This window comes from Salvelinus sp. IW2-2015, linkage group LG5, assembly GCF_002910315.2.
Source record: "Salvelinus sp. IW2-2015 linkage group LG5, ASM291031v2, whole genome shotgun sequence".
Taxonomy (NCBI): Eukaryota; Metazoa; Chordata; class Actinopteri; order Salmoniformes; family Salmonidae; genus Salvelinus; species Salvelinus sp. IW2-2015.
The window spans coordinates 7,633,880-7,661,576 of record NC_036844.1 but is presented as its reverse complement, the minus strand read 5'-3'; the positions used below and the strand labels follow the sequence as shown (position 1 = coordinate 7,661,576).

General features: G+C 40.3%; 1 protein-coding gene across 1 annotated transcript in view; it reads left to right on the top strand.

Moving 5' to 3' along the window:
* The window catches only part of LOC111963856 (laminin, gamma 3), a 233,650-nt gene that overhangs the window by 8,460 nt on the left and 197,493 nt on the right, over positions 1-27,697 (top strand). The window contains exon 2 of the mRNA XM_023987408.2: positions 22,749-23,053. Coding sequence (XP_023843176.1) covers positions 22,749-23,053 — 305 coding nt within the window. The remainder of the gene's footprint in view (positions 1-22,748; positions 23,054-27,697) is intronic.

Genomic DNA, 27,697 nt, shown 5'->3' with positions numbered 1-27,697 from the left:
TAACTTTTAACAAGGCACTCCTGTTAATTGAAATGCATTCCAGGTGACTACCTCATGAAGCTGGTTGAGAGACTGCGAAGAGTGTGCAAAAGCTTCATCAAGGCAAAGGGTGGCTACTTTGAAGAACCTCAAATATAAAATCTATTTTGATGTGTTAAACACTTTTGTGTTTACTACATGATTCCATATGTATTAGTTCATAGTTTTGATGTCTACAATATTATTCTACAATGTAGAAAATAGTAAAAATAAAGAAAAACCCTGGAATGAGTAGGGTGTAATTTGTTTACTGTGAAATAGCATTGTATCTGGTCAAACAAAATTGTTTACAAAAGTTTACTAAGGGTTGGAACAGGGTGATTGGTCGGTTGTTTGAGCCAGYAAAGGGTGCTTCGCTATTCTTGRGAAGCGGAATTWMTTTTGCTTTCCTCCATGCCTGAGGKCACACACCTTCCTGTAGGCTTTGATTGAATAGCTGGCAAATAGGAGTGGCAATATACATAATCAYATTAAGACATTATACATTTGTTATAATGTTGTAATATTGTTGAATTGTTGTAATATCAGTGTATTACGGTATTATAAATGTAGATATGTAGTAGCATAGTGGGGTAATACTGTTTTGTTAATTTTTTTGTGATGTAATTGCCTTAATATTGTTTGGACCCCAGGAAGAGTAGCTGGTGCCTTGGCAAAAGCAGCTAATGGGGATCCTCAATAAACACAAAATGTATGTTTTTACATAATAATGGGGTTTGACATAAGGGGACAGAGATGATGTGTCCATCAATCATGTCAGAGTACATTGTGACTGCTGAGGAAGCAAGTTACATGATCACCTCTACCTTTCTCCCTCAAGAGCTCTAAGGCCAAATGCACCCTATTCCTTCTGTAGTACACTACTTTTGACCAGGKCCCATTGGGCTCTGGTCAAAAGTAGTGCACTATAGGAAAATACGGTGCAATTTGTGATGCATCCATCCAGTACATACACTTAMAGACTAGCTTTTCCTCCCATCAGTCAAACAGGATAGATCCAGCAGAGAGACCAGCCAGGGAATAATTTCTCCTGACACCTGAGTATTACTAACTTCCTATCCATTGTAGATGTAACACAAATTCCAATCGGAGAATGAAGAGAAACCGATGACAGGTCTTTGAAATGTCAGAGAGTATTACTGACTGTCTCTGGAGGGAGGAAGCGTTTAAATCATATGGTCTGGGAGCAGGAAAGTATGGATTTTTACTAGGAGGAAGGAGGAGAGCAGTGCTCTGTGGCTTTGTTGGTCATAATCTCTGTTTAGTTCTTTCAGACRGAGAAATAGGCTGGGGAATGTGTGGTAATATGTTATTCTAACGCAACAGCCCCTGGTCTTGTATCTGTTTGAATATGTGAGCCTTTGTCCAGGAAGACCATACTACATTACCTGTAAGGTCACGTTGTTCAATCTTTASCCTCTGGGTACTCTGTCTCTCTGTTTCTATTATTCTGAGTTGTCTCTGCCTGGACTGGAGAGAGGTTTCTGTTGTTTGTGTAAAAACATATTTTTTTTATTCAAGTCGAAGTCCCCCAATCCTGTGTTTCTCACAAAACCAGGGTCACAGTGTTTCTTCTTCCTCCATATTGATTACAACCCAACCGTGTCCCATCTGTGGTCCGCTAGGGGGGCATGCCTGGGCTAGCCTTCCACATGCCTGTTTGTCTGTTTTCCTTTGGCCCTCCAAACAAAACAAGACCCCTCCGTCTCCGAAGGGTCGCCAGGACGATACACACAGAGAAACACACCAGTAGGACGCAGGGACACAGTGCTGCCAGGTCAGAAATGTGTCTGTGTAGAGGTAGGGGGAGGATGGGAGTGGGGTTGGAATAGCAGGGGGAGGGGGAGAGTAAACAAAACATGAAGAAGAAAAATAAGAAGAGTGCTTGGCTTTCTGGTGATACTTAATCGAGTCAGATTGTTGCACACACACACACACACACACAAGCAAATACACACACACACACACACACACACACATAAGCAAACACAGCTTTCTGTCTGCGGCTGTTTCCCATTAACTGATGTTAAAAGAAAGAAACATTGTCTCAGATGTTAGAGGATAAAAGTCTGCCTTAGTTGGCACAGTAATACTCACAGATAGTACTGCATTGTTTTATTAGAGTCTAAGAGAAAACTACACTGTAACAAATTGCTGTAGATTTACAGCAAGACTTTCACAGTTAGCTACTGTTATTCTAGATTACAGTACAGTACTGAAAAGAGCAATGCATTATGGGGGCTCGATTGTTGTCATTTTACAATACAAATTTACAGTAACGTACTGTATTACCTGTTTTGCTGTATATTTACAGCAGCATAGTGTGAATTATGGTGCACTGTGGGAAAATGTTGTGGGTGGCAAAATAATCTCTGTAGCATTAACATATTTTGAGGCGTGCCTTGTAGTAGGCTATATTTGTTGCACCCATTACTGAGAATGCTGTATCTAACAGAATACAGTATCATACTTTTTGTTGTTGTTGTATTTGTCATGTAAATCTGCAGTAATTTATTTGCTACTGTTCTGCCAGTAATTTACTCTAATTCAGTACCACAGAATATGGTACAATACTATGATTTGTAACTCTAAAMACCTTTTCCTGTCAATCTACAGTCATTTACTGTCTACTGTACTGCCAATAATTTACTGTAATTCAGTACCACCCCCACAGAATACTGTACCATACTGTAATTTTGGAGTGCCAAAAGTATTTTGTGGTTGCGTGGTGTTATTGCGGCTCATTGACACATTTTGAGGTGTGCCTTGTAAGAGGTTATACTTGTTGCACCCATTAGTGAGAGTGCCTTCTAGGTAACAGAGCAGAGTTGCAGCAATTCTCAAAAAATGTATTGGTTCTGTTTTTAGCCATGTTCTTTTGATGTGTTCTCCATTGTAGTCACTGYCAGTTTAAAAGCTTTTGTTAAGGCCTCTACAAGTGTAAATGATATAAAACAAATATTCATTGGTACGCTGTAATATATAATTACATATTCACTGTTAGCAATTGCTGTAATTGTATTACAATACAATTTAAAAAATAAAGTACCTCATACAATGGGTGGGTCTAATCCTGAATGCTGATTTGTTAAAACCGCATTGCAGCAGGTGTCTGTTCCAGAAGTTTACCGCTGGCTAAATCCATGAAGTTAAAATGGCTATTTACTCTGTTCCATCTGACTGCGCAATCCACTGTCCCATCAGCCCAGGCAGGTACTTTATAAACTTGATCTCCACTATGAAAAGCATCTAGACATTATCTCACGTTTCTTTTAGACTATCATTTTATTTACAGTGGAGATTTGTATAAGCCTTGCTTTGCTGTGTGTCCGACATTTGCAACATTGTTTCAATATTCAAATTCAATCTCCAGCTGTCCCATAGTCATGGACGTGTTGGGAGTCGGGACGAGACAGACAGGCAGGCAGCGTTTCTCAGCCAGTCGAAGTCATGAATCAGCTAGCATCATTTTTTAGAAATGTCAATTGAAAAAAGGTCAAACAAAATTAAGTGCAGCTAGTTTGCAGGCTTTCCAGCTACAGTTTTAAGTGATTGTGTTACTGTAGCTGTGTTGTTGGCTAGCTACTCTGAACAACAGTGTCCTGATGAGTGAGCACATTGTCTATGCCAGGCGAAATCGCGCCTCATTAACTCATTGTTGTGGAAGTATCCAAATAAATGTCACTAGAAAACAGCTTAAACAAATGCAGCTACTTTGCTGTTATTCTGGCTGCACTTTTTGATATGACCGTAAGTTAGCCGAGGTCGGCTAGCTAGCAAGCAAGGTATAAGAACRTTGCCAACCAGTATAGCAAATGGAACATTTAGAACGAATGACTGGGCCATGTCCATAGATACAGAACAAAAAGATTGAACAAATGGGTTGCGTCTCTATCACCCGAACCGATAGAACGAACTACCAGCCAGCTTGGGTAGCAACCCTAGATTTGTTTCTGGACTATATCTTGTGAAAGGATGAAATAGTATGAATAAATTCATCAAATAATGTTAAGGAAAATATGTCAATCATTATTTGAATAATGCCATCCAAGCAAAAACACCCGTGCCAAAATATCTTCCAAACACCGGCTTCTCTGGCATTTTCACTTAATTATACCATGGCATTGTTGAATACTTGTTTCTGATTGGCTTGAAGGGCATTCTAGAGCGTGCATTATTTCCCTATAGCGTACGGTATATTTGCTCAGTAGAATTCAAAGGTTATAGTTCATTCTCAGTGGTGTAAAGAACTTAAGTAAAAATACTTGAAAGTACTACTTAAGTAGTTTTTTTGGTATCTGTACTTTACTATTTATATTTTTCACAACTTTTACTTTTACTTCACTACATTCCTAAATAATATAATGTACTTTTTATTCCATACATTTTCCCTGACACACAAAAGTACTTACATTTTGAATGCTTAACAGGACAGGACATTTTTCCAATTCACGCACATATCAAGAGAACATCCCTGGTCATCACTACTGCCTATGATCTGGCGGATTCACTAAACACAAACGCTTCATTTGTAAATTATGTTGTTGGAGCGTGCCCCTGACTATCCATGAAATAAAACAAGAAAATTGTGCAGTCTGGTTTGCCCAAAATAAGGAATTTGAAATTATTTATAATTTTACTTTTGATACTTGAAATTAGCATTACTTTTGATTCTTAAGTATATTTTCAWTCAAATACTTTTAGACTTTTAATCAAGTAGTATTTACTGGGTGACTCACTTTTACTTGAGTCATTTTCAATTAAGGTATCTTTACTTTTACTCAAGTATGACAATTGGGTACTTTTTCCACAACTGTTCATTCTTACTTGTTCTTTTTTTGTGCTGCTTTTGAAACCAAATGTCAAATCGAAAACATTATTTATAAAAAAAAAAATGATTTAACCTTTATTAAACTAGGCAAGTCAGTTAAGAACAAATTCTAATTTACAATGCCGGCCTACCAAAAGGCAAAAGGAGGAAGGGGGCTGGGATTAAAAATAAAAATACATTAAATAAAAATATTGGGCAAAACACATCACGACAAGAGAGACAACACGACATAAAGAGAGACCTAAGACAACAACATAGCATGCCACCAACACAACATGACAACAACATGGTAGCAACACAAAATGGCAGCAGCACAACATGGTAGCAGCACAAAACAGGGTTCAAACGTTATTGAGCACAGAMAACAGMACAAAGGGCAAGAAGGTAGAGATAACAATACATCATGCAAAGCAGCCACAACKGTCARTAAGAGTGTCCATGATTGAGTCTCTGAATAAAGAGATTGAGATAAAACTGTCCAGTTTGAGTGTTTGTTGCAGCTCGTTCCAGTCGCTAGCTACAGAGAACTGAATAGACRAGCRACCCAGGGATRTGTGTGCTTTRGGGACCTTTAACAGAATGTGACTGGCAGAACGGGTGTTGTATTTGGAGGATGAGAGTTGCAGTAGATATCTCAGATAGGGGGGAGTGAGGCCTAAGAGGGTTTTATAAATAAGCATCAACCAGTCGGTCTTGCGACGGGTATACAGAGATGACCAGTTTACAGAGGAGTGTAGAGTGCAGTAATGTGTCCTATAAGGAACATTGGTGGCAAATTTGATGGCCGAATGGTAAAGAACATCTAGCTGCTCAAGATCACCCTTACCTGCCAATCTATAAATTACGTCTCCATAATCTAGCATGGTCATCTGAATCAGGGTTAGTTTGGCAGCTGGGGGGAAAGAGGAACGATTACGATAGAGGAAACCAAGTCTAGATTTAACTTTAGCCTGCAGCTTTGATATGTGCTGAGAGGAGGACAGTGTACTGTCTAGCCATACTCCCAAGTACTTGTATGAGGTGACTACCTCAAGCTCTAAACCCTCAGAGGTAGTAATCACACCTGTGGGGAAAGGGGCATTCTTCTTAACAAACCACATGACATTTGTTTTGGAAGTGTTCATAACAAGGTTAGGGCTAGAAAAAGCTTTGTTGTAGAGAATTTAACACAAAATCCGGGGAGAGCCAGCTGAGTATATGTATCATGTATCATCTGTATATAAATGGATGAGAGAGCTTCCTACTGCCTGAGCTATGCTGTTGATGTAAATTGAGAAGATTGTTGTGCCTAGAATCAAGCCTTGGGGTACACCCTTGGTGACAGGCAGTGGCTGAGACAGCAGATGTTCTGACTTAATACACTGCACTCCTTGAGAAAGGTAGCTGGTAAACCAGGCCAAATACCCCTCAGAGACACCAATACTCCTTAGCCGGCCCAAAAGAATGGAATGGTCTACCGTATCAAAAGCTTTGGCCAAGTCAATAAAAATAGCAGCACAACATTGCGTAGAATCAAGGGCAATGGTGACATCATTGAGGACCTTTAAGGTTGCAGTGACACATCCATAACCTGAGCGGAAACCAGATTGCATAACAGAGAGAATACTTTTGACATCAAGAAAGCCAGTCAGTTGATTGATTGACGTGTTTTTCCAACACTTTTGATAAACAGAGCAAAATAGAAATAGGCCTATAACAGTTAGGACCAGCTTGATCTCCATCTTTAAATAAAGGACGAATCGTGGCTGCCTTCCAAACAATGGGAACCTCCCCAGAGAGGAGAGACAGGTTAAAAAGATCAGAGATAGGCTTGGTGAATATAGGGGGAGCAACCTTAAAGAAGAAAGGGTCTAAACCATCTGACCCAGATGCTTTTTTGGGGTCAAGTTTAAGGAGCTCYTTTAGCACCTCGGACTCAGTGACCGCCTGCAGGGATAAACTTTGTAGCGGGGCAGAGGAAAAAAGAGGGAGGAGCATCGGGGCTAATCGTATTATAAGGGATGGGAAATTAGGAAATSTTGGATGGGCAAGGAGGCATGGCTGAGTCAAAGAGGAATCCTGACTGAATGAAGTGGTGATTAAAAAGCTCAACCATGTGCTTCTTGTCAGTAACAACCACGTCTTCAACTTTAAGGGACATGGGCAGCTGTGAGGAAGAGGGTTTATTCTCCAAGTCTTTAACCGTTTTCCAGAACTTCTTGGGGTTACCCTTCAGATAGAGAACTGCTCGGTAAAGTAACTAACTTTGGCCTTCCGGATAACCTGAGTGCAYGTATTTCTCATTTGCCTGAATGAGAGCCAGTCAGTCTGAGTATGTGTGTGCCGAGCCTTTCGCTAAATGCAGTTCTTGAGGTGGAGTAACTCTGCAAGATCACAGTCGAACCAGGGTCTGAACCTGTTTTTAATTCACATTTCTTTATGGGGGCGTGTTTGTCAACAAGCATCTTTAACAGAGGGGATCAAGCTGACTCTATACCAATTTACAGAGGCCAGGTCATGAAGGGAGGCTTTTAGCAAGCGTCTATGAAAAATTWGGACAGGTCGTTTCACTGAGCAACCATTACGAACACAGGCTGAAAAACAGTGATCACTAAGGTCATTACAGAAAATACCAGACTGATACCTATCAGGATTATTTGTGAGGATAACATCAAGAAGAGTAGCCTTTTCTGGGTGTTTGAGTCATACCTTGTGGGATTGGTAATAATCTGAGAAAGATTTAGGGAGTCCCATTGCTTTAGGACAGTGGTCACCAACCTTTTCTAAGTCAAGGTCACTTTGAGTCAAAATGCATGCTGAGATCTATAGATCTGATTTTTTATTAACATGACTTAAGAAATGTACGCCTATGCAACAGTACTGTAGCAGTGAGGTTTGTGCAGTAAGCTATACGTCCAATACATTATCACCGCATACTGGCTTTGCTTGAATTTACCTGCCAATGCGTTGTTGTTCGSGACATTTTTTAAATGATTTTTCAAAATTTGCGGTAGGTTATATGATCACACCGGTAATAGATCCATTGTTCTATTACTTGTGAGGCACAGCTGAGTGAGCATAAATTAAAATATTTTGCTTTTTATTTTACTGGGCTGATGGGGCCTGCATCTGATGGTCAGTCTCAGCGGAGGGAGAGAGCAGCAGACTGAAGGTTCGTCTCTCAACATCCCTCCGCTCTCCCTTTCCTCCACTGATCAAAAAGGGACACCGTCTTCCAGCTGATGGCGWAACTCGAGTCGCACCGCATTATTTCTGCYTCRTGCACAAACTCATGTTGTTACTCCTATGAACAGAGRAAGTGAAATATTCCTTGATATTAAAAAAGACCAAAGCCGCTAATAATAACAACAACAACGCAAGTCTATAGATACACTTTCCAACTCATTCATTATTGCTGCAGTGCTTGTTGTAGCGCTGAGTGGAAATAGGAAGAACACACATTTTATGGCTTACAATAGTGTTGAATACAAAGTGTTGACAGTGCTGAGTAAAAACTTATACATGAACTCACTCATAAAAACAGCAGCTCTTTGCTGTATTCGTTGACAGTCTCTCTCTAGCAGTGGCAACTAGTGTATGCTAAATTATCAAAGAATGGTATTACCTTCTTTGGGATAGGTGGTGCGCTAGGTCAACAAATCTGTGAATGCAGAGCGCGAAATTCAAAATAAAAATTGTAATATTAACATAATGAATACAAGTGTTTACATCTTGTAGTATGTAGTATGTTCAATACCGGAGATAAATAACGAAGTGCGCGCCTCATCCACACACGCCACAAGACTACAGTCCAAAATGAGAGCCACCTTGAAAAACAACAACTACTAAGTCATTTTTCAAAAACAAGCCTGAAACCTTTCTAATGTCACGACGTCAAAGGGAGAGAGAGAGGACAAGGCGCAGCGTGTAAAAATACATCTTCTCTTTATTTAAGAGATGAACGAACGAAGCAAAACAACAAATAGACGACCGTGAAGCTATCAGAACAAAATGCAAACATGCAACCTAGACACAGACAAGACACAGACCTAGACAATGACCCAACAAACCTGATGCCTATGGCTCAAAATATGTCTCAATCAGAGACAAATGAAAGACATCTGTCTCTGATTGAGAACCACTCAGGCAACCATAGACATATAGAAACATCACTAACCATAGACATACCTAGAAACATTCACTCAACACAAACCCATAACTAAACCCAACACCCCTTTTCCATAAAACACCCGAAACGAGACAAAACACAAACATTCCCCATGTCACACCCTGACCTAACTAAATAATAAAGAAACAAAGATAAACTAAGGCAGGAGGTGACATCTAAAGACTGTTGACATCTAGTGGAAGCATAGGAACTGCAATCTGGGAGGTAATTCCTTTGAAACTCCCATAAAAAGCATTTGAATGGGCTGTGACTAAAAAAAAAAATCCAGATGCATTCTACTCAGGTTTTGCTGCCATATAGTTCTGTTATAACCAAGACATTATTTAGCAGTTTTCAAAAAAGTATTTAGTCAGCCACCAATTGTGCAAGTTCTCCACTTAAAAAGATGAGAGAGGGCTGTAATTGTCATCAATACTTCAACTATGAAGACAAAATGAGAAAAAATCCAGAAAATCACATTGTAGGATTTTTAATGAATTTATTGCAAATTATGGTGGAAATAAGTATATTGGTCATAACAAAGTTTATCTCAATACTTTGTTATATACCTTTGTTGGCAATGACAGAGGTCAAACATTTTTGTAAGTCTTCACAAGGTTTCACACACTTTGCTGGTTATTGTGCCATTCTCCATGTAGATCTCCTCTAGAGCAGTGATGTTTTGGGCTGTTGCTGGCAACACGGACTTCAACTCCTCCAAAGATTTTATGGGTTAAGATCTGGAGACTGCTAGGCCACTCCAGGACCTTGAAATGCTCTTACGAAGCCACTCCTTCGTTGCCGGCGGTGTGTTTTGGGTCATTGTCATGCTGAAGACCCAGCCAGGTTTTCATCTTCAATGTCCTTGCTGATGGAAGAGGTTTTCACTCAAAATCTCACGAAACATGCCCCCCTCGGACCCTCTATAAGTTCACGTTTGCGGTCGGGAGCCGCACCTTTGGTGTGGGTACTGTCCAGCCCTGACCTTAGTTATCTTTGTTTTTTTATTATTTTTGGTCTAGGAGCGGTGGACGAGGGTGGTATGCTGTTTTGTATGTCTAGGGTTTTTGTGTGTCTAGGGGTTTGGAAAGTCTAGTATATGTATGTCTATGGTGGCTGAATTGGTTCCAATCAGAGGCCAGCCTGTTTATCGTTGTCTGATTGGGATCATATTTGGTTGCCATTTCCCTGTTTTTGTGGGTTTCTTGATCTATGTTTAGTTGCCTGTCTGCACTATCCATATTAGCTTCACGATTCGTTTTTATTTTGTTCGTTTGTTCAGTGTTAGTTTTTTAAATAAAGAGAATGACGCTTACCAGCTGGCCTTGGTCTCTCCTACGACGGCCTGACAGCTTCTGGGCCTGAAGTTCAGGCCAGATTTACTTTGGGCAGTTCATTCATCCAAATTTCCGAATACTACCCCCTAGCCCTAAAAAGTTTAAAATTATCAATTGTAAAGCACACTGCTGGGTATTATTCTAATGAGCTCCGCCCTAAACTATTTGTATTTTGATCAAATTTGGCCTTGTTTGGGGAGGAGATCTTTAGAATAATACCCAGCATGGTTCTTTGCCAGCTAAATGTTTTACATTTTGGTCATTTAGAAGACATTCTTATCCAGAGTGACTTACAGTCAGTGTATTAAACTAAGGTTAACAATAATATACCACAGTCATAGCAAGTAAACATATTATGTTACCATTTCAGAGAATGCTGTAACTTCCAAGTACTGTATATATTTGTATTAGAAAAAAATATGATATACATATATTTTAGCTAAACTCAAAAAATAGGTTMATTAATTGTAGTGCCGGCCAGTGAAATACAAATGACAAAATATTAGGTATCAAAAGTATGGAAATACCTATATCAAATACATGTAACAGAAATACACCTTGACGTTGGCACTAGTTACTTGCACTATAATTCTGCAACAGTTTACTAACTACTGTGCTTCCAGTAATGCACTGTACATTTGTGTTACAGTAAAGSTTCTGTAAATCTACAGTCATTTAATGGCTTCTGTGCAGCCAATATTTTACTGTACATTTACAGTAACCTACTGGATATAAATGCACTATGCTATATACTATATACACAACTATGAACAAACTACTACTGTTTATATTCACAAATGTAACTGGTTTCAAGATACTTTCAATACTAAAAAACTAGATGAAGCTAAAGTGTTTCTAGGGCAGAATCGCACGTTAGTCAGACCAAAGACCATATATCAGGGTCAAACACTTTCTTTTTCAACCACAGATAATTCAGTGACGTTATTCCTGTCAGGTTTAGTAATGATAATCTACCCAAAYATTTTTAACTGTCCCCAAACTTTCAAAGCGAACAGACATATATGAGAATCCTGTAAATATCCAGAGTAGCTTGGTAAATATTGAGTCTACTGTGGAGATGTAGTTTAGTCTAGGTCTGGGCCACTCAGGACACATCAGGGCCCAAGCGTGGTGGAGCACACAGCTGTGTGATGACCGGATGGCTGGGCTGGAGAGGGGTCCAAGGTAAAACCTATTCAACACAGTCATTTTGATTCAGCTACTCAGTTCAAGTGGTTCTCTGTTGCTGTGTTTACTTCTCTGAGAGCACAGAATGAACATTGAACACAAAAAATATATTTTATTATTATTTAATATTCAGTATAAAAAAAAATGGGATCCATGGGTAAAATGGGTCAACTGGAAATACAGATTAAAATACTTGCAGAAAACATGCAGGTCTTTTTGATGAAAGTTTGACAAAGCTGACTCATCAYCAACCAGTAACAGAGAAAAACACACTAATGTCCTTCTCAATTARACTGAATATCATCACAGGGGACGCACAAACTTTCCACACATTTTATTCCCCTCTTCCTTTTCTTTCTCTTTTTTACCTGTGCCAGCAGAACTAAACTCACAGCATGCGGAGAGTAAATTAAATTATTTGAGTGGTGAAAGATAGCGTTGCTGAGTAGGGAAAGCCAAGAGAGGAAGTCTAACTGTGAAGATGGCTAATGTTTTGGCAGAGAGGAGTAGACAGATGTCATTAGGCTGTATATTCCTATCAGGGTGATGGGTATTTTACTAAAAGGTTTCAATTTAAGCCTAATTCACAGTCTACAGACGCAGAGAAGGGATAGTCCGGCGTACCATTTTGATGCAGCTTTGAGAACACCATTCGCGGTCAACGCACAGCCCAAACACACACCTCCCCCAAATTCCCAACCAACACGGCATACACGTTTTGGACTGATAGATGCTTAAGGCCTAAGGCCTCATACACACTGCTTGTTTTTTTTAACAAACAATATATAAGGCCCAAGAATACTTCAATCTATTTAGTACAGGCTTAACTGCGTTAACAACAAATGCGGAATGTAATATGACATTTTTTGGGAATGATCCTCGTATCCAGATGCTGATGACAGGTAGCCGTTTCCTGGACTGCTGGCATCGAATCTCCCCCGCAGGGAGAAAGGATGTCTTATGRCGGGCCTTTAGGTCATTATAGCTGGTGATTGTGCGGAGGTGGAAGGTTGTCGGTAACTTTTTCTGTAACACGCAAGTGAGAGAACATAGATAAGGTTTGAAATGTAAATACATCCCGAGATTTACGCCCATTGGTTGAGGGAGAGAAAGGTGATGATTGTACGTGTGTACCAATAGGTTAATAAACAGCAAGCGTGAGGAATGTGCGTTATTGTGCCGTGCTCATAGGCTAAAAAGTAAATAGGTGAATGGCATTCCGCACATAGCTAAATATAAAAGAGGAGCACAAACAGGATGYTATGATGATTATGATACGCTTGTACAGTATACATTYCCACTATGCCCGTAGAATAGGAAACTGTGTGAATTATGTTATGCTTACTGGATACAGTTAAAGCTAGGCCAGCCTTATTGATTTGAACCAACATTAATGTATGGCCCTCTAAAGAGTGAAGGTTGGCTGTTGTTGCTTGTTGTTGCCTACTAGATCACCAAGAGTGGATGAGGGCGGTATTATGCTGAGTGGTATAGAAAAACAATACCAAATCAAAGGAAGCTAGTGTTCCTAGCCAGGGGTGTGGATTCTCTGCTCTATTTGGATGCATTTATTAGGGTGGTTGATGCTCAAGATAATGTGTGCTCTGATTCACACACATAACCGGCATCCAGTTCAATAATCAGACATTTTTACAGTTCACTTATCAAGACATATTTAGGATGGAAACACATACTTATTCTCAGCATACTCATCTCCTCACGGTTGAGAGCCCATGCAGCAGCAGAATCMTCCACAAGTGGCCATGCAAGCATGAAGATTCTGCAATATGCGGAAATATAGTGCCTTCAAGGTTTAATTGAACCCGGCTTGTGAGACTCCACTCTCCACTCAAACAAAACAACAAAAAATGTATGCTCACCCCCAGTGCCTCAATTAGACTATAACATCAATTATAGCTAGAAGTTTGCAGAGCCTGCCAAATCCCTCTCAGACGCCCCCACATAAGAAATTAAGAGGAACTTTCTTCTTTGCCGGGGATCCACCAGACGGGGCCAATTTAGATGCCTATTTTTCTCAGCTTTGGCTTTTCCATTTCATAAGGAGTGTTACAATCAAATAACTAAATAATTTGGTTGAGTTGAAAATCCCTGAGATTTTGTGGAAGGTCTTCATCCCTCCCTCGCCCCTGCCTTCCCACTTTTGTATCTCTTTCTCTATTCATGTCTCCCCTCGCTCTATCTCTCTCACRCACGCACTCTCTCGTTTAATCTCTCCCCAACTCTCTCCCTCTCTCTCTAGCCCTCTTTCTCTCCATTTYTCTCTCCATTTATCCCTGTATCGCTTCCTATGCAGCCCGATAGATGGTTAATAAGGCACTAGAGGTAGATCAACAAATCAATGACATCTTTTATTCTGTCACATGCACAGTCCACCCTTAAAGGTGTCTGATGTTGTGATTGTTTGTTTATTGGTTGGTTGGCTGGCTGGCTGGCTGGCTGGCTGGCTGGCTGGCTGGTTGTTTTACCTTTGAGGCCCACCGTGGTGTGCTCAGCATACCCACTAATCAGGGCCCTGTTGAGGTGTCTGCTTTCTTGCCTATCTGAAAATAATGCCGCCACTCAGATGTTAGGTTTTGCTAATAGTTCCACAGGAAACACATGCATGCTCTGCAATGATGTCTGGCAGTCTGCTTTCCAAAGTCTTAGGTAGGACATCTACTTTGTGCATGACCCAGTAATTTTTCCAAAAATTGTTTACAGACAGATTATTTCCCTTATTTTCACTGTATCACAATTCCAGTGGGTCAGAGGTTTACATACACTTAGTTGACTGTGCTTTAAAAGCTTGACAATTCCAGAAAATGGCTTTAGAAGCTTCTTATAGGCTAATTGACATCATTTGAGTCAATTGGAGGTGTACCTGTGGATGTATTTCAAGGCTACCTTCAAACTCAGTGCCTCTTTGCTTGACATCATGGAAAATCAAAAGAAATCAGCCAAGACCTCAGAAAAAATTGCAGACCTCCACAAGTCTGGTTCATCCTTGGGAGAATTTACAAACGCCTGAAGGTACCACGTCCATCTGTACAAACAATAGTACGCAAGCATAAAACCATGGGACCACGACTCAGAAGGAAAACAGTTATGTCTCCTAGAGATAAACGACTTTGGTGCGAAAGTGCAAATCAATCCCAGGACAACAGCAAAGGAATTGTGAAGATGCTGGAGGAAACGGGTACAAAGTATCTATATCCACAGTAAAAGAGTTCTATATCGACATACTGAAAGGCCGCTCAGCAAGGAGAAGACACTGCTCCAAACCGCCATAAAAAGCCAGACTATGGTTTGCAACTGCACATGGGGACAAAGATCGCACTTTTTGGATTAATGTCCTCTGGTCTGATGAAAAAAATAGAACTGTTTTGCCATAATGACATCGATATGTTTGAGAAAAAGGGGGAGGCTTGAGAAGAAGAACACCATCCCAACCGTAAATGAGGGGGTGGCAGCATCATGTTGTGGGGGTGCTTTGCTGCAGGAGGGACTGGTGCACTTCACAAAATAGATGGCATCATGAGGCAAGAAATTGATGTGGATATATTGAAGCAACATCTCAAGACATCAGTCAGGAAGTTAAAGCTTGGTCGCAAATGGGTCTTCCTAATGGACAATGACCCCAAGCATACTTCCAAGTTATGGCAAAATGGCTTAACTTCACTAGGGTAGGGGGCAGCATTGTTAATTTTGGATGAAAAGCGTGCCCAAATTAAACTGCCTGCTACTCAGCCATAAAAGCTAGGATATGCATATAATTAGTATATTTGGATAGAAAACACTCTGAAGTTTCTAAAACTGTTTGAAGGATGTCTGAGTATAACATAACTCATATGGCAGGCAAAAACCTGAGAAAAAATCCAACCAGGAAGTGGGAAATCTGAGGTTTGTCGTTTTTCAACTCTTTGCCTATCGAATACACAGTGTCTATGGGGTCATATTGCACTTCCTAATATTTCCGCTAGATGTCAACAGTCTTTAGAACCTTGTTTGAGGCTTCTACTGTGAAGTGGGGGCGAATGAGAGGGGATTGAGTCCGAGGTCTGCCAGAGAGGCATGAGCTGACCACGCGCATTGACGTGATAGTTAGCTTGCGTTCCATTGCAATTCTACAGACAAAGGAATTCTCCAGTTGGAACGTTATTGAAGATTTATGTTAAAAACATCCTTAAGATTGATTCTATACATCGTTTGACATGTTTCTACGGACTGTAACGGAAATTCTTGACTTTTCGTCTGCACCTAGTGATCGCACCTCATGAATTTTGATTACTGGGCTAAACGCGCGAACAAATAGGAGGTATTTGGACATAAATTATGGACTTTATCGAACAAAACAAACATTTATTGTGGAACTGGGATTCCTGGGAGTGCATTCTGATGAAGATCATCAAAGGTAAGTGAATATTTATAATGCTATTTCTGACTTCTGTTGACTACACAACATGGCGGATATCTGTTTGGAATGTTTTCGTCTCTGAGCGCTGTACTCAGATTATTGCATGGTGTGCTTTTTCCGTAAAGTTTTTTTGAAATCTGACACAGTGGTTGTATGAAGGAGAAGTGGATCTAAAATTCCATGCATAATAGTTGTATCTTTTAGCAATGTTTATTATGAGTATTTCTGTAAATTGACGTGGCTCTCTGCAAAATCACTGGATGTTTTGGAACTACTGAACATAACGCGCCAATGTAAACTCAGATTTTTGGATAAAAATATGAACTTTACCGAACAAAACATACATGCATTGTGTAACATGAAGTCCTATGAGTGTCATCTGATGAAGATCATCAAAGGTTATTGATTCATTTTATCTCTATTTCTGCTTTTTGTGACTCCTCTCTTTGGCTGGAAATATGGCTGTGTTTTTCTGTGACTTGGCTCTGACCTAACATAATCGTTTTGTGTGCTTTCGTCGTAAAGCCTTTTTGAAATCGGACACTGTTGGTGGAATTTTTAACCACAACGTGTAAATGCTTTAAAGATGGTTCATATACAATCACACTTGTATGTTTGGAGTATTTTAATTTGGGATTTCTGACTTTTGTTTGAATTTGCGCGCTCTCAGAATTTTCACTGATTGGTTGACGAGCTATGCCACATACTGCACTGTGAGGTTTTAAGGACACAAAGTCCAAGGTATTGGATGGTATGCACAAAAGTCCACGACCTCTAATCTATAGAAATTTTGTGGCAGAATGAAAAAGGCATGGTGCGAGCAAGGAGGCCTACAAACCTGACTCAGGTACACCAGCTCTGTCAGGAGGAATGCGGCCAAATTCACACCCGAACTGTATTAGTGGGAAACTTGTGTGAAGGCTACCCTCGGACGTTTTGACCACGAGTAAACAATTAAAATGGCAAAATGCACCAAAAATCATGAATTGAGCTTATGTAATATTCTGATCTCTCACTGGAATCAGTCTGAAGAACATAAAGCTGAAATAAATCTCTTCTACTATTATTCTGATCATTTCACATCTCTTAAAATAAAGGCCCGGTGACCTAACTACCTAAAAACAGGGAAGATTTTTTCTTGATGAAATGTCAGGTAATTGGCTTGAATTTAGTTTAAAATGTAATTGCTGAGGGTAAGTGTAAGTTCGCAACTTTATATAACAGTGGTGAGAGAATATGATATTTCTTGTTAATCACACTGCCGATTTTGCAGGTTTCCTATTTTACAAAGCATGTTAGAGGCTCTGATATAATATTGTGTTTTATCGTAGGCTACAATTCTTCAAACTGATGTAGAGTGACGGAATCTAAAAACAAAATATCCAGAAAATCACATGTATTGATTTTTTAAATATTAATTTGCACTTCTATTGCAATGACATAAGTATTATCACCTTGAACTCAACACAGTAAGAATTGCTCGGCTCTCAGCTAGAACTTCTGTTTAGTTTTTTTTTAAGAGCCCGTCCTGTTCCACTCAGTATCGTATAAAGACACCTTGTCCATACACACTCAACAAGATTCCATAAAATCCTCCTCCACAGGCCAATGAGCCAGTAGGAGACGTGCATATAAGGAATGTAGATCCTGTGCAGATCGGAGCTAGGATGTAGGCTGCACAGGACTGGATGAGCTACAGGAATAGTCTAAGCAGCTTGGGAGAAGCGAAATCAATTGTTTGGGGCAATTATTAGAAATCGCAAAGGAATTCCTAAGATGAGGTCAAGTCACCACTGGTCGACGGGGGTCTGGGCTCCATTGCAGATCTTCATCCTCGTGGGGCATAAATGATCATGAGGAAGGTGGGGGATCAGCCCAGAACTACACAGGCAGGACCTGGTCAATGACCTGAAGAGAGCTGGGACACAGTCTCAAAGAAAACCATTAGTAAACACTAATCCACCGTACCCGTCATGATTAAAATCCTGCTCAGCGCATGCAAGGCCCCTTGCTTAAGCCAGTGCATGTCCAGGGCCTGTCTGAAGTTTGCCGCCAGATCCGGGAATCTGGATGATCCAGGAGGAATGGAGAAGGCATGAGTCTATGAGACAAAACATAGAGCTTTTTGGTCTAACTCCATCACCAGTGTTTGGAGGAAGAAGAAGTATGAGTACAACCCCAAGAACACCATCCAACCGTGAAGCATAGAGAGTGAGAACATCATTCTTTTGGGATGCTTTTCTGCAAAGGGGACAGGACGACTGCACCGTATTGAGGGGAGGATGGAGGGGCGCATGTATGCGCGGATTTGGCAACAACCCTTCCTTACACCTCAGTAAGAGATTGAAGATGGGTCGTGGCTGGGTCTTCAGCATGAAACGACACGAAGCCACAGCCATGGCACTAGGAGTGGCTCGTAAGAAGCATCTCAAGGTCTGGAGTGGCCTAGCCAGTCTCCAGACTGAACCCAATAGAAAAATCTTGGAGGGAGCCTGAACGTGCCGTATTGCCACGACAGCGACGCGAAACCTGAGGATCTGGAGAAGATCTGTAGGAGGAGTGGCGCAAAATCCTGCTGCAGTGTGTGCAACCTAGTCAGAACTACAGGAACCGTATGATCTCTGTATTGCCAAACAAAGGGTTCTCATACCAAAGTTATTCAACGCTTACTGCGCTTTCTGATGTACTCAATTTAACTTATGTCATGCAAATAAATGCCAATTAATTACTAAAAATCATACAATGGTGATTTTCTGGATTTTTGTTTTTAGAATTCTCTCTCATAATTGAGAGATGTACCTATATAAAAATTACAAGACTAGTCATACATGCTTTGTAAGTAGGAAAACCTGCAAAATCGGCAGTGTATCAAATACTTGTTCTCCCCACTGTATATGTATCGATAACAGTCACTTATTTATCATTATCTCATATCATTCTCATTCTGACCGTCACAAACTTCTTGAAGCTGCAAAAATCCCAGCCTTTTCTGATTATTCAGTGCTGCAAAAATGGATTTCATTATTTATTTACAAACGAACTAAATAATTACACAGAATACACATACACACTTAAATGAGACAAAAGTCCCTACTGGACTGTTTGTTAAGGAATGTAATGTAGTTACGTGTAAATGTCATTGTCCGTCATCTCTTTGAAATCAATCGATCCTTCTACGGGAATGGCTCGTTGGATGTAAGGCTCAGGTTGTCCACCAGAGGTCACAATATCCTTCTTACAGTGGCTTGTGAAAGTATTTACCCCGTTGGCATTTTTCCTATTTTGTTGCCTTACAACCTGGAATTACATTTTTGGGGGGGTTGTATCATTTGATTTACACAACATGCCTACCACTTTGAAGATGCAAAATATTTTTTCTTGTGAAACAAACAAGAAATAAAACAAAAAAACTGAAAACTTGAGCGTGCATAATTTTTCATCCCCCCAAAGTCGAAACTTTGTAGAGTCACCTTTTGCAGCAATTAGAGCTGAAAGTCTCTTGGGGTATGTCTCTATAAGCTTGGCACATCTAACCACTAGGATTTTTGCCATTCTTCAAGGCAAAACTACTCCAGCTCCTTCAAGTTGGATGGGTTCCACTGGTGTACAGCAATCTTTAAATCATACCACAGATTCTCAATTGGATTGAGGTCCGGGCTTTGACTAGGCTATTCCAAGACATATAAATGTTTCCCCTTAAACCAGTTGAGTGTTGCTTTAGCAGTATGCTTAGGGTCATTGTCCTGCTGGAAGGTGAACCACTGTCCTAGTCTCAATTCTATAGAATACTGAAACAGGTTTCCCTCAAGAAGTTCCCTGTATTTAGCGCCATTCCATCATTCCTTCAATTCTGACCAGTGTCCCAGTCCCTGCCGATGAAAAACATCCCCACAGCATGATACTGCCACCACCGGAGATTCCCCTCCGGCCTTCGAATTTAAGACAGAGTGTTAAGGTGTCAAAACCGGCCCACCCCCCCTTCCCCTCTTCTGTGGGTAAGAGGGTCTGATTGTTGTCAGCTATTTACCAAGCTGATCTGAGGCCTTGAATCCTCAACCAGGAGAGTCATGACACTGTAGTGGACAGAACACACATTGGGTTATTTTTAATCCAGCCATTTAGAACACTTAGTTGGGTAGTTGAGCTATGATCCACCGGATCAGATCAGAGACTGGACTCATGGCTTAGTAGGGCTGGGGATTTCAGATGTTTATTTTTGGCCACCCGTGAGAGAAATTGTCATTCCGGTTGATTGGTTCTGTTGTATTGTCAACAAATGTTAAGGTTTAGCACTCACAATTTTGTAGCACCAGTTGAGACCTACTAGTGCTTATGTGTCTACAACAGACTGTGTCAAATGAGGTGCTCTAYTTGCATTGGCATAACCCTCAAACACATAAACTGATACAATTTCACTGAAGGTTGGCATAAAATACACATGTATTTGACTGTGCCCCAAAGCTGCTAATGAGCTCCATCAGTACATTGTCCCACCTATCAAAGCGCAGTGACAATCGTACCTTATATTTGAAATGTGTAGAAAATTTCCCATTAACCCACAAGGTACCAAACTGTACCATGTGAGTTCATATGCATTTTGCTGCACCCACATTAACATCTGCTAAACACGTGTATGTAACCATAAAATGTATTTGATTTGATGTGTACCTTTTTTAGGTAAAAACACTGTTCCTAAACCATACCCTCATTTTTATAAAATGTTGCTTCACATGTTGCTTCAAAGATAGCCACCCCCCCTCCTCTCTCCCACCAGAGAGGAAGGGGGGTTGTGGCGGTTTACTACTTAACGACCGGTCGTAAACGTTCTCTCATTTGCCTTTGCAGTATTGAGAATGGAATGGCTGAGTGTTACAACAGAAGAGACTTGCCAAAACTTTAACATCTAAAGATTGGACGTTGAAACAATATTTCTAACATAAAGAATGTGGGAAAATGTTGGTGGAGAAACAATAATCATCTGACAGTAGAGACTTCCGAGTTACCCGATTTACATCTAAATGTTGTAAAACATGAAACCATTTGTGAAAAGATAGCAATGTGATTTTAGCCTACTAAATTAGAATAGTTTTTCATATGAGGCTACCACATGAGGGAGGAGGATGTCTTCCCTGTAACGCACAGCTTTGAGATTGCCTGGAATGACAACAAGCTCAGTCCGATGATGCTGTGACGTGACACACCCCCCCCCCCCAGACCATGACGGACCCTCCACCTCCAAATCGATCCCGCTCCAGCATACAGGCCCTGGTGTAACGCTCATTCCTTCGACGATAAACGCGAATCCGACCGTCATCCTTGGAGAAACAAAACCCGGACTCGTCAGTGAAGAGCACGTTTTGCCAGTCCTGTCTGGTCCAGCGACGGTGGGTTTGTGCCCATAGGCGACGTTGTTGCCGGTGATGTCTGGTGAGGACCTGCCTTACAACAGGCCTACAAGCCCTCAGTCCAGCTTCTCTCAGCCTATTGCGGACAGTGTAAGTACTGACGGAGAGATTGTGTTTTCCTGGTGTAACTCGGGCAGTTGTTGTTACCATCCTGTACTGTCCTGCAGGTGTGATGTTCGGATGTACCGATCCTGGGCAGGTTTTGTTACACTTGGTCTGCCATTGCGAGGACATCAGCTGTCTGTCCTGTCTCCCTGTAGCGTGTCTTAGGCGTCTCACAGTACGGACATTGCAATTTATTGCCTGGCCAATCTGCAGCCTCATGCCTCCTTGCAGCATGCCTAAGGCACGTTCACGCAGATGAGCAGGGACCCTGGGATCTTTCTTTTGGTGTTTTTCAGAGCCAGTAGAAAGGCCTCTTTAGTGTCCTAAGTTTTCATAACTGTGACCTTAATTGCCTACCGTCTGTAAGCTGTTAGTGTCTTAACGACCGTTCATTAATTGTTCATGGTTCATTGAACAAACATGGGAAACAGTGTTTAAACCCTTTACAGTGAAGATCTGTGAAGTTATTTGGATTATTACGAATGATCTTTGAAAGAGAGGGTCCTGAAAAAGGGACGTTTCTTTTTTTGCTGAGTTTAGTTCCGACAGTGCAGCAATATCTAACATGTAATCTAACAATTCCACAATTACCTAATACACACAAATTTGGAGTAAAGGGTTGGAATGAGAATATATACATATAAATATATGGATGAGCTATGACAGAGCGGCATAGGCAAGATGCAATAGAAGGTATAAAATACAATATATTCATATGAGATGAGATCTGGGGGCGGCCCGTCAGGAAGTCCAGGACCCAATTGCACAGGGCGTGGTTGAGACCCAGGGCCTCAAACTTAATGATGAGCTTGGAGGCAATTGGCCTGCTATTGCACACGTTAAATTCTAATGGCCAATACTTCACATGTTACTGAAAAAAGACCTAATTAGAATAAACATGAACATTTCTAATAAACATCAAAAACACTCCCAAAACGAGAGAAACCAAATAACGAGAGGTGCATAACCTGTGCCTAGAGTTTACAGCGGAGTGGAGAGTAGAATAAGAAACTTACATAAATCATAATGATAAACAGACTCTGGCATTTGTCCTTTTACATGTTATAAAGTTATAAAATGCAATATTTGATGGGACTAACGACAGCAGGGCTAGCAAGCAATGTGTGTAGCAAACAATTAGACCAAGTCTGTTTCTGTGGGGAGAAATGGAGGGGGACGGAAAGTTTGCTGCTGAAATGCATTTGTGTTTACATACTGTAGTGTACCTACTAATCCCTGCATCCCTTCACACTGTAGTATACTAACTCCTGTATCTCCGCAGGTAAGGCCTTTGAGATCACCTACGTGCGGCTCAAGTTCTACACCAGCCGACCGGAGAGCTTTGCCATCTACAAGCGGACAAATCAGGATGGACCATGGATGCCCTACCAGTACTACAGCGCCTCCTGTAGCAAGACCTACGGGAAGAACGCCAAGGGATATATCCGCCCGGGGGACGAYGAGAGGATGGCATTGTGCACCGACGAGTTCAGTGACATCTCCCCTTTGACTGGGGGCAACGTGGCCTTCTCTACTTTGGAGGGACGACCCAGCGCATATAACTTTGACCAGAGCGCCGTGCTGCAGGTGAGGATGTGTGTGCGTACGTGTGTGTGCGAGTGAGAGGGAAACTGAGAGAAACAGGGTAGTGGCAGGAGGTCGGTGTCGGTGGAACAGTGGGAAAATTACATGTTTAGAGTGACTGATGTAGAGGCGTTTGAATGGGCTGTTGGTATTATGGTAGMAGACAAGTCACAGAGGTATTTTGAAGTCAAGGAGAGGTTAGGGAACATGTACAATACTTAATTAGCATATGAAGGACTTGTTTTCAATGTGCCTTCACGAACCATTGCATTTTAACATAATACATTTTGTGTGTATTTTTTACATATACAGTGCCTTCGGGAAAGSATTCAGACCACATTACTTTTTCCATATTTTGTTACGTTTCAGCCTTATTCTAAAATATATATTTTTTTAATCCTCGGCAATCTACACCCAAATAGCCCATAATGACAAAGTGGAAACAGTTTATTTTCTGCTAATGTATATATTTTTTATACAGAAATACCTTATTTACATAAGTATTCAGACCCTTTGCTATGACACTCGAAATTGAGCTCAGGTGCAYCCTGTTGCCATTGATCATCCTTGAGATGTCCACCTGCGGTAAATTCAATTGATTGGACATGATTTGGAAAGGCACACACCTGTCTATATAAGGTCCCACAGCTGACAGTGCATGTCAGAGCAAAAACCAAGCCATGCGGTCGAAGGGAGAAATCAGGGGAGAAGCGCCTTGATTAGGGAGGTGACCAAGAACCTGATGGTCACTCTGACAGAGCGCTAGAGTTCCTTTGTGGAGATGGGAGAACCTTCCAGAAGGAGAATAATCTCTGCAGCACTCCACCAATCAGGTATTTATGGTAGAGTGGCCAGACGGAAGCCACTCTTCAGTAAAAGGCACCTAAAGACTCAAAGACCATGAAAAATAAGATTCTCTGGTCTGATGAAACCAGGCTTGAACTCTTTGGCCTGAATGTTAGCGTCACGTCTGGAGGAAACCTGGCACCATCTCTACGGTGAAGCATGGTGGTGGCAGAATCATGCTGTGGGGATGTTTTTCAGCGGCAGGGACTGCTTCAGAGCTCTCAGGACCTCAATCTGGACAACAACCCTAAGCACACAGCCAAGACAACGCAGGAGTGGCTTCGGGACAAGTTTCTGAAGGTCCTTGAGTGGCCCAGCCAGAGCCCAGACTTAAACCTTTTTTTATTTATTTTGTATTTTTTTATTAACAGTAACATGCAAAACATAAACATAACAGCCAGAGGGATTCCACAAAGAAATGAGAAAAAAAGTAAACTAATCCACATTATATCAAATCAAATACAGACATATAGCGAATACATTTTTKGGACATTTTGTTTTGTATACGTTTYAAAGACTTTTCCAAATCAGATTAAAAAAAATAGGAAAAGGGGCTTTTTCTTCATAAATTYTGATTTGTGTATGAACATGTTTTCCTAATAAAATAAAGAGATTTATGAAATACTCACGTTCAATTGTGGAATCAGTGTAGTAAAATAATATGTCAAACTTAGAAATGTCAATGGTTGTATGCAATTTGAGGCYAAGATATAGTTTTACATCAGTCCAGAACACTTCACTATATAACAATGACAGAATAAGTGTTCAATAGATTCAGTTTCTAGTTCACAAAATCTGCATTCACTGGTAACATCAGGTATATATTTAGAAATCAAGCTATTACGTGGATAGAATCTATGGATAATCTTAAAGGAGATCTCCTTTACTTTATTGGTCACCATAAATTTGTGTGGAGTGAGCCAAGCACGACGCCAGTTTACATCAAACGATGAAGCCCAACAAAATATTGCAGAGGGAATAGACTTCCTGTAGAAAATATCCCTTAAATTTCGTATCTAGTAGACCAATGCCATTCACCTGGATATCGCTTACAATCGGAGATATTCCAAAATATGCATTATTCTGAAGTAAAGTTTTTATCCCACTAATTATAGCTTTAATAGCAGTGTCATATTCCTTGCTTGAAACCTCAAAGTTGTATCTTTCCATAAATTCTCTCCATGTAAATAGATTCCCACTAATATTAACTAGTTGGCTGACAAGGACAACGTTTTTCGRGAACCATTTATGGTTAAATAACATCTTGTTTCTATGTATTATCGACCCATTGTTCCACATAAAACATTTCTGAGGTGAAAAGTTCATACAACAAAGCCCAGCACATTAAAGCCTGCTTGTGAAAAGCCAGTTTCACAGGAAGTTTACCCACAATATATGGACATTGTAGTAAAAAATTAAGCCCTCCGAACTTCTGAAAAACAAAATGAGGAATAATATTCCAGAAACTATGAGGATTTGTTATGTACATTTTAATCCAGTTGACCTTTGATATCTGATTGAAGAGAGTGAAGTCTAAGACATTTAGACCGCCATCACAAACCCTGTTGGTGATAACATCTCAATTTATCTTATGTGGCTTGTTTTTCCAYATGAAGTTGTACAAAACCCTATCTAAGGTACAGCAAGTGGATTTGGGAATGTCAAAAAGATAGGATGCACGAGATAGTCCCTCAGCTTTGGAAAAAAGCACCCTTCCTTGAAGGCTTAAATCCTTCCCTAACCATGAGGATAATTWTTKGGGGACAAATTCAGTTACAGGGTTCAAATTAAGATCATTCACAGCCTTAAGATTTTTGGTGATCTTTACACCGAGGTAAGTTACAGTATCTTTTTCAGAGATGTTACAATCTGCTGCATTGACAGCTCCTTTTGGAAAGATGTAATGCCAAACCTGAGATTTTGGAGAACTGCTTCACGATATCCAATGCTAATCTAGCTTGTGACACATTTTTCAAAAAGAGTGAGGCGTCATCCGCCAGTTGGGATATCTTGATCTCTCTGGCCTGGAATGTAGTGCCTTCAAATGGACTTTTATGAACTAATGAGCATAAAATTTGAGATTCTAACAAAAATAAAAAAGGTGAAATTGRACAACCTYGTCGTATTCCTTTGTAAATGTTATTAAGCCTTGAGGTTGTTCCATGACAGAGTTTGATACAGCTATTGCCACCATTATACAGAGTTCTAATAGCATCAACAAAAAAAGACCAMATTTCAAATGCTTAAGACAATCAAAGATAAAATTGTGACTTACTGTATCAAATGCTTTCTGAAAATCCAAAAATAGGATAACAGKGAAGTCATCCAATAGATCACAATACTCAACCAAGTCTAACACCAGCCTCAGATTATTAGATATATGGGCCCCTTTCATAAACCCTGATTGACATTCATCAATCAGATCATTCAAGCAAGACTTTAACCTTTTTGCAAAGATTAAGGCTATAATTTTGTAGCCGTTATTTAGGAGTGTGATTGGACGCCAATTATCAATATTTAAGAGATCCTTGTGTTGTTTAGGTATAAGAGTAATGACCCCTTGCTTCAGAGAGGCAGGTAGTTCCCCCTTCTTATAGCCTCCTTAAAGTTTTCAAGTAGAAATGGTGCTATTTCTTCAGAGAAGGTTTTGTAAAATTCAGAGTTTAATCCATCACAACCTGGAGATTTGTTATTTTTTAACTGAGCAACCCCTTACTGGATGTYCATAATGGATAAATCTTGACAACAAGACCGATTGAATTCTTCACAAACCAAATKAACATTCTCTATAGAATCAAGGAGATCCTTAGAGTCACTCAAATTATTTAAGGAGTAAAGATTCTCATAAAACTTTGTGGTAAAGTCTGATAACAACTCTCTATCCTCAGTGGTAATCCCATTAATCTTAAATTTCTGAAGTGTGTTGAGTTCCCCTCTCCTCTTTTCCAAATTAAAAAAGTATCTACCGTTCTTTTTGCCTTTTTTAAGCAATTGTTTTCTGGATCTTATGAAAGCTCCTCTAGCCTTTTCCTCATACAATGTATCTAGTTGATTCTGTAAATCATTCAATTTATCTTTCTCATTAAGATCAAGATGCTCAATCTCTTTGATATCCGCAATTGTCTTAGAGAGTTCAGCTACCTCACATCTCCTTCTTAAAGCAAGCCTTTTTCCATAAGTAATACAGGCTGAGCGGATTTTAAATTTCAGCAGTTCCCAATATTTCCCATATTMTGCAATAGATGGAGCTAAACTCCAGTAAACAGAAATTAGATTCTTAATCACATTTTTTTAATCATCATGCAATAACAATGAGTTATTTAATTTCCAATAACCACCAGAGTATTTCTTACCATCATTACTGCACATTCTTACAGTCAACCATATGACTTTATGATGCGTCAGGACTGCAGGCAGTATTWWTACCTCTACAGTGTTGGGCTCAAGACTAGASRTTATCACCCAYMAATCAATTCTTGATTGTAGAGAACGATCTCTATTACTCCATGTGTATTGTTTCTCTCCAGGATTTTTAACTCTCCATATGTCAATTAAGTCCAGGCTTTGGCAGAAAATCACCAACTTGTTCACACCAATGTTAGGCCTATGGGGCAATCTATCAGTCTCATTAGAATAAACCATATTAAAATCTCCACCAACTATAATCTGACTGGATGGATATTTTCTCAGAAGACTTTTAAGAATTTCTTCAATTTCCTCTAGAAGTAAGTGATTTGGAGGACTAGAACAGTATCCATATACATTACACAACACAAATAATCTGTCCATGTGGTTGATGAC